An 8295-nucleotide genomic window follows, 5' to 3' on the forward strand; every position below is an offset into this window, starting at 1 on the left:
ATATTCTTATGTCAAAATATTAATATGCCCATAATCTCAGGGTTTTATCTTTGACATAAAGGTCAGATTTTATATGAAAAAAATAAATGCAGAAGAATTATTTTCTCTTTTCTCTGTGTCATCTTTCCAGAATGGCTGACAATCTGCATATGTAAAAGCACCAGCCAGACCACTGAAGCATAATGCCTAGGATCTTCATATAGCTTAAAAATGAATTGACTGATTTGTATAACTTATTTTAACAAGTACAGTAAGAAAATAGAATGGCTTTTATTCTTCTATTTAAGAACAAAAAAACCCAACCCTATTGGGTATTTTTAAATAAATATTACTGGCTTTTACTTACTCGAATACTTGCATGAATGTATGTAAAATGTATTCCAATAGAGTTAGGGTGACACACAAGTAATACAAAGATACTTTGTGGTAAATTAACTTTGTTTTTTGGTTTTTTTTTTTAATCTTGTAGGTTCCAACAGATCCCTTAAAGCTTTATAAAAAAGTTAACTTCTGTCATAGTTGTGAAAATTACTTACCATCTACTGAGTTTCCTGTTCCTGCTAATTCCCGCACCATTGGCAGGTGTCGCTTGTGTTGCAAGCTTGATAATGAGGCTCAGCGGCGAGAAACCTTTTTGAAGTACAAACTCATACTAGAAAATCTGAGAAAGTCTGAAGCTGATTATCAGGATAATTCCAAAATTGTTTTCTTAGTTCAGGTACTGTCTGAAAGAGCATTGCTGATAATGCAAAACAGTGGCTTTGACTATAATTTTTCCTTTATTTTGTATATGTTGTTAACAGGTGGAGAAATAGGCTACTAAAACTTCTTCCTGTGATATGGGATGTTCTATATCATAAAGAAGAAGCACTTAAACTTTTAAGTATAGCTGTACTTTTGAAAGTGGTTACAAGCTGTAGAATTCTAGCTGGCAGGTCACAGAATCAGGTGATCCAAATTCTTCTTGTGGTTCTGCTATGGCCATCCTGTTACTTAAAGATACTGGCATTATCTGTAAAGCAACAATAATGGTTTTGTGACTACAATGTTGTTCAAGACATAATGCTAGTAAAACATGTTAAGGCCCAGTATTTGAACAACTAAATTGCTTCGTATTCTCAGAAAGAAAAAAATAAAGAAGCTGAGGTTTTGACATTCCTGTACTATGTCTGTAGTATATCTTTATAGTTGCAAGTTTTACTGTTTTGCATTTATTAGGAGAGGGATTCACTAAATATTTTAATTTTCTGGGTTTTTTTACCACCATCTGTAATCTTTTGCAGTAATACTAAGTAGCTAATGTTTCTTAATAATCATTACTAGAACATCTTCGTTCAAAGAATTTCTTGCCTCTGTCTTCAGCATATTCTTTCTTTTAGTTGTTATTACTTGTTTTGTCAACAAAAGCATTTGACATCCAATATCCACTGGGAAAGTTTTAAATCTGATGTAATTGCAGAGTGATATTTATTGAAAATACAGCTGAGATGTATTTGAACTTTCTGAGATTCAGTAATGAAAATCTCTACAGCATCAACATTCATAGAACAGTTTTTAAACTGCATTTTTAGTATGTCTGAAACAACAAACAAGCAAACAAAAGCCAGTCATCAATATCCCACTGCTACCAAAACAAACCATGCTGTGGTTTAGCACTTTGCCAAAAGCAGCTGCCAAAAGGAAGGTTAGGTTTCTTTAATTATCATGCCTGTGTTAATAAATATTACCAAAGAACCTGGATTTTGTAGGTGTTGTTCATCTGTATTGATTTTCACTTAAGCTGAAAAGCTTTTTGTCTGTGTTTAACTTAATATGTAAACATCCTCAAAACTCTTTTGGACCTCTCTCATATCACCTTACCTGTGATGGCTGATGGTCATTGATGCACTGAAACATGACTGCTTCTTAACTGCTGACATCAAAAGTTCCGTTTGTGATTGTACCACTGTAGCATGTCTAGATACTGTGTCATTTCCATCCAAATTAACTTCCAGTTCTCCTCTTTAGAGCTGTAAATGCCTAAACAACAGAGGTTTGTATCTTAAATCACTAATCTCCTTGGCTTTTTTTTCCCAACAGTTCCTTAAATTACTAATTTTTTCTGAGCTACTTACTTTTTTCCTTCCCCTCCCAACAACCATGTGTCCCCTACCCCACTTAATCCAAAAAACAGCTCTGAGGCATCTAGAAATTACTTGGGCACAGCTAAAAGTCTTTTGCAGCAGCTCTGACAGCTTAATTCATTGCCCATTGCAGTACCATTACTGGCTCTGATTGTACTTTCTGTGAGTAGATGCAAAACTTTTATGAGAAGATAAAAGATTTTGCTTCAGATCTGATTCTAACTGTTATTGGGTTGATCACCAACATGAGCGCTGCTAAGGTTTAAAAGGCAAAAAGCTGTTGCTGAGAGTTACAGTAGCTCCACTAAATTCTTCTTACAGCAGTGGAAGACCTTTTTGGTATCAAAATGATCTATTTCAATAAATGTGTCAAGTCCTGCATATGCCTTTTAGTCTTTCAGAGGGTTTAACTGTTTTATGCTCTTTAGAATCAATGGTAAATACTATGACTTTGATTTTTCTTGATGAGCAACATCCTAATGGGAATGTCGTATTCGTTTGAAGTTACAAATAGACTTAATTCCTTTACTGGTTTGCTGCCTACCCTTGTTTCCCAGTCTTAGCTGCTGGGCCTTCTATGATACCTGCTCCCAGTCTTTCAGATGACAGTGCTGAAGGCCATTTCTGTTTCTTCTGAGCCCAGAGCAAATTATTAAGGAGGTGGGAGGGAAGCATCGTTTGAAATGAATTAACTGTAAGATTTCAAAGCAAATGCATGTCTACCTTTAGAAAATGCAGAAGAAGTCTCTTAAGTCAAACTCTTCCCCATAACCAGAGATATTTTACCATAGAACAAGCTTTTGCCTATTTTTCAGGCAGAAAAGAATTGCAGTCCCGGAGAGTCAAGTTGTGGATCTGTTTTACATGGCCCCATATACCTCAGTATAGATTTTTGCAAGTTCTAGTAACTTTTGAGATGTGTAGCTTAGCAGGAAAATAGTGGTACTTGCTAATATGTCTGCCTGCAAATCTCTGGCTTCTAAGAAGAAGATACTGAAATTATTTGACATTTTGTGAAAAGCAGCAAGTATCGAAAACAGAATGCAATTAGTGAAACTTGATAAAGGATGCCCTGTAGGGCCAGATTTAAGACCAGATATAGAAGCAGTCCTATGTTCCTGGAATCAGTAGGCATCGTTTTATTACCTGTGAAGGTTCTAAGCCCAGCTTTTATCTTAAATTTTCCCTGGCTAGAATTTACATGGGCTTCTGGATTTTGGAAGCAAAAGGAATGGGAATACATGAGGCTGCATTTCACTAAGGCACTGTATTGGTATAGTTTCATTCTTCCTTTGTCAGGAATTTAATAAGTAACATGCAAACACCATTATTTAATTAATTAACTTGATTTCTTTTTAGAGGAATGAGTCTTCTTCAAATGGCTAGCTTGGAGAAAAACTTATTTAAAAGTCTGCTGTTTACAAACTCCTGTAGATAAGTCTTCTAATAATTTTCCATGACTAATACAGAGAAAAAATAATGGTTGTGACAGAAAAACTTACCAAAGTTCAGTGGTAACTTCCATCCCTTTTTTTTTTTTTTTTCTTCATTCAAGAAGCTGTGTTTATCAAGATTTAGTAGTGATTTCAGATGGCTAGTAACAAATGAAACAAATTAATATTGATGTAAATTAACTGTAGACATACGTTAAAAGTACATTTAAAGGCCTTTCTGTAAGAGACAACCTTTAGAAACAGACCCTTTATTATTTTTTTATTAATACTGTAGCATAGTGACCTGATATGATGATCTCATTTGGTAAAATGAGCAACAGTATCATGAGCACAATAAACTCCTCATATGTCAGCAGCAGAGTGAAAGGAACTAAGCAAAGCAGACAGTGATTTGGGGTCTGTCACAGGTGGGAGTTTTTCTTGTCATAATTTTCCACATTTTGCAGGCCAGATTATTCTGATTATATGTAAACTTTTAGTAGTTTAGTAGTGTAATAACTAATTTATTGAATACCATTAATTCTGAACCCAAGAATGAAATGATGGAGTCATCTCACTAATGATAGAGATGGATTATTGTTGTTGACTAAAAAAGGTCTGAACAGGCTTAAGCATTCTACATGAGAAAAAACATTCATTTAAAAAAGTTTTGTAAGAGCAGGTAGCAATCATGATATCAGTGGAAGATATGAATTGCCATCTGTAGAGACAATCAAAGTAAGAATGTAATATTTTACAGATGATACAAGAAAAATGCAGTTCTTAATTGCCACACCATGCAAGATGTGTATGTCTAGACATTCTTTAACCAAGTGATTATATGACATATGCAAAAAAAACGTTTTTACTCAAATATGTATTTGGATATTCAGTTACAATGCTGCTGTTATAGAATGAAACATGTTTCTTCCTTCTTAATCCTGTTTTCTGTTTCAGCTTCGAGATCTGCAGTACATGATTGAGAACATATGGGGGTGTCAGTCAGCTCTCAGTGCCTGCAGTGACCTCTATGATTTGGTTATGGTCAGATGGGATAAGGGGTGTGAGTGGTCTCCGTGGAACACTGTTCTCCTCACTAAAGATGAGGCAGATGCGCATCTTAAGCTGTCTAACCTTCAGGAGGTAAAATCTGATGGGCTTGATTTTTTACTATATTTATATTATGTTTTAATAGAATCCTGTGACTCCTAGAGCACATGAACCAGGGTTTTGTCCAGACAGTTTTTTAATATCTCCAGGGAAGGAGGTTCCACAACCTCTCTGGGCAACCTGTTCCAGTGCTCTGGCACCCTCACAATGAAGAAGTTCTTCCTTATATTCACGTGGAACTTCCTAAGCTGCAGTTTATGCCCATTGCCTCTCGTCCTATTGTTGGATGCCTCTCGTCCTTTATTGTTGGATGCCCCGTCCTCTAGACACTCTCCCTTTAGATATTTATAAACATTAATCAGATCCCCTCTGAGTCGTCTTTTCTCCAGGCTGAACAGGCCCAGCTCCCTCAGCCTTTCCTCATAGGAAAGATGCTCCAGTCCTTCAGTCATCTTAGTCACCCTTCCCTGGACACGCTCCAGGAGTTCCATGTCCTTCCTGTACTGGGGAGGCCAGAACTGGACACAGTACTCCAGGTGGGGCCTCACCAGGGCTGAGTAGAGAAGGGAGGAGAACCTCTCTTGACCTGCTGTCAACACTCTTCCTAATGCAACCCAGGATACCATGAGCCTTCCTGGCCACAAGAGCACACTGCTGGCTCATACTTCACTCCAAATGCAAGAAGTTAGCTTGGTGGCCTCATCCATGCTGCCTGCTGAGAACAATGCCATGCCTATGCTCTTCTCTCAGCTGAGATCAGACAGGAGCTGGCCTGGATGAAAAACATACTAAAGGCTAACCATAAATTCTCTGACAATTGTGTGCCTATGCTCTTGCACATGCTCTGCCCTCATTGCTTTCTGCCCTTATAAATTTCTCATCAAATAACAGACTGGCTCTTTGTCTAGAACTTAACCATTTGTCATAATTAAATTTGTCTCAATTTACTTTCTTAAGTACGTGTGACAATGTAATCTTATAGTTTGCAATTAAGCAATAAAAACATATTTGCTGTTCTGTGTTAAAAAACTTAAAAGAAGTCATTGAAACTATTTTTACACCTCTCCCCTGAAATTCCATATCTAAACATGGTAGTCTGGTAAATATCTCACTCCACGGGACATCGTATGGTAGAGAATTTAGTTTTCTGAGGCACATTCTAAGGGAGAATCCTGTGAGCAGTGTTTGCCCTGTAGTTAGTAATGGATTAATAGGCCTTTCATCTCTAGGTTATTGATTTATGTAAGTAGTGATCTGAGGTCATTGTTCTATAGTGTCCTTTTGTTCAGGGTTTTTTAAATTCAATTTCTAACATAGTACGTGTGCATCACAAATGCAACTTCAGCTGTTATGCCTTGCCCTTCTTTCTGGAAGTCTTAAAGAGTATGTGATAACTAAACTGACAGCAAACAAATTGCTCTCTTAATGAAAGGTTTGCTTTGGGGGTGAAATAAATCAGTCGGAATTCTAAGGGTAAAGGGAATTCTGCCATCTATGATACTTTTTGTGTATGGGCCCAACTTGTGTCTTCAATGAGACACATGTTTATGTGAGCATTAGCTTGAAAAGGTAAAATCAATTTCAAGCTGGAAATCGTTCATTGACTCCTCCACCTCACTTTCAGTCAGCAAGGCTGTTCAGGCAGTCTGAATCTAGTGATGCTTCTCTGCATCCATAAATTTAAGTTACTAGTATTATGCAGGCAAAGATTCTCATTAAGCACTTACCTCGTTTAACTTCACAAGTCTGGATGTCATAGTCAAAGAGATGCTATTAACTTGATTAGATACAGAGCTTCAGTGGAAGTGGGAATTAGGCCAGAAGAGCATACCAGAAGGTAAGGTATGCGAGCCTACCTAAAAACCATAAGGTATTTTCACTTAGCTCTTGCTACAAAAATAAAAGTGGACCAGCTATATTGGGAAGTCACCTTTATTTGCTTTATTAAAAAAAAAATAAAATCAAATCTGGTTATTTATGACATCATCTGAACTACTACTAATCACTAGAAATTTAGGAAAATGTCGCCACTGAATGCAAAGGCTGAATGAAATGCTGCAAAATGCTTGTTGCCATAATTATTTGTAAATAATCACTCTGATTCTTATCAAGGAAATTTCCTATAGTCATCACCTTGTAAATGTTTTTATTTAAACATTACCTTTTTTAATTTTCAAAGGTATGTACAAATGTTCTTACCTGAAAAGAAAGAAATAAGTTTTATCTTAAATTGAGAAAAAAACGCTAGGCGTTTCTCTGTTTTTAAAAGGTAACTAATATTTCACAAGGAGTGGTTAGTAATTTTCACTATGGGGCCATAAGGTAGCAGTATAGAACTACAAAATATTTCATTATGTATCATATATAAATAAATTATCTGGCTTAGTTTATTAAAGGTTCACTATTTATACTGTCTAAAATATGAAGTAACATGTAGATTGCTAAATTAATTTAATTTTATTTAATGGGATTTGGTGTGGTTTTTTTTCCTTTCAGGCTTATGAAGCGGCATTTATTCACAGAATAAAACGAAAGCATATCCGGGCAGAAAACTACTTTGCTCAGATTCCAGTGATGATGACATTTTTGCATAGGAGTGACAATCAGGCTAATGCAAATGACTTTTTAATAGCTGGTACAAAACCATAACTCTTAGGTGAAGTTAACTGAAGTTTAAAAAGTTAACTGAATTATTAATACAATTTCCTTGCTTTTAAATTAATGTACTTTTTCATCAATACCTTAATTGTATTACACAGATCAAAATAAACTTCTGAGAGTAAAATAATTTGATCTTGACCAGTCAATATAAATGCATTTCATGTTTTGTAGCCTCATTATTTAAAAAGTATACCTCAGAAGGATGATTTAAATCAACAGTAAGGAAAGAGCTCAAATAAACATGAAAAGCCACTAATCCATTGGTTTCCATGCCATGTGGTGTTGGAGATTTTTTGAATCGAAGAATCATAGAATCGTTTAGGTTGGAAAAGACCTTTCAGATCATCGAGTCCTACTGTTAACGTAACACTGCGAAGTCCACCACTAAACCATGCCCCTAAGCACCACATCTACAAGTCTTTTAATACTTTCAGGGATGGTGACTCCACCACTTCCCTGGGGAGCCTGTTCCGATGCTTGACAACCTCTCAGGTGAAGGAATTTCCTAATATCCAGTCTAGATGTTCCCTGGTGCAACTTGAAGCTGTTTCCTCTCATCCTGTCACTTGTTACTTGGGAGAAGAGACCAAGACCCAGCTTGCTTCACCCTCCTTTCAGGTAGTTGGTAGAGTGATAAGGTCTCCGCTGAGCCTCCTTTTCTCCAGACTAAACAACTCCAGTTCACTCAGCTGCTCCTCATAAGACACATGCTCTGGACCCTTCACCAGCTTCCTTGCTCTTCTTTGCACATGCTCCAGGGCCTCCATGTCCTGCTTGTAGTGAGGGGCCCAAAACTGAACACAGTACTTGAGGCGGGGCCTCACCAGTGCTGAGTATAGGGACACAATCACTTCCCTACTCCTGCTGGCCACACTATTTCTGATACAGGCCAGGATGCTGTTGGCCTTCTTGGCCACCTGAGCACACTGCTGGCTCATGTTCACCAGGCTGTCAACCAACACCCCCAG

General features: G+C 37.0%; 1 protein-coding gene across 1 annotated transcript in view; it reads left to right on the forward strand.

The window, feature by feature from the left end:
- Nucleotides 1-7355, forward strand: part of LOC104529934 (IQ and ubiquitin-like domain-containing protein) — a gene marked incomplete at its 5' end in the record, with an annotated part of 10291 nt that extends 2936 nt beyond the window's left edge. Inside the window, 4 exon segments of the mRNA XM_010174381.2 lie at nt 470-718; nt 4514-4699; nt 7163-7291; nt 7293-7355. Of these exon segments, the coding sequence (XP_010172683.2) occupies nt 470-718; nt 4514-4699; nt 7163-7291; nt 7293-7355 (627 nt within the window).
- Between the last annotated feature and the right edge of the window lie 940 nt (nt 7356-8295).

This window comes from Antrostomus carolinensis, unplaced genomic scaffold, assembly GCF_000700745.2.
Source record: "Antrostomus carolinensis isolate BGI_N321 unplaced genomic scaffold, ASM70074v2 scaffold10728, whole genome shotgun sequence".
Taxonomy (NCBI): Eukaryota; Metazoa; Chordata; class Aves; order Caprimulgiformes; family Caprimulgidae; genus Antrostomus; species Antrostomus carolinensis.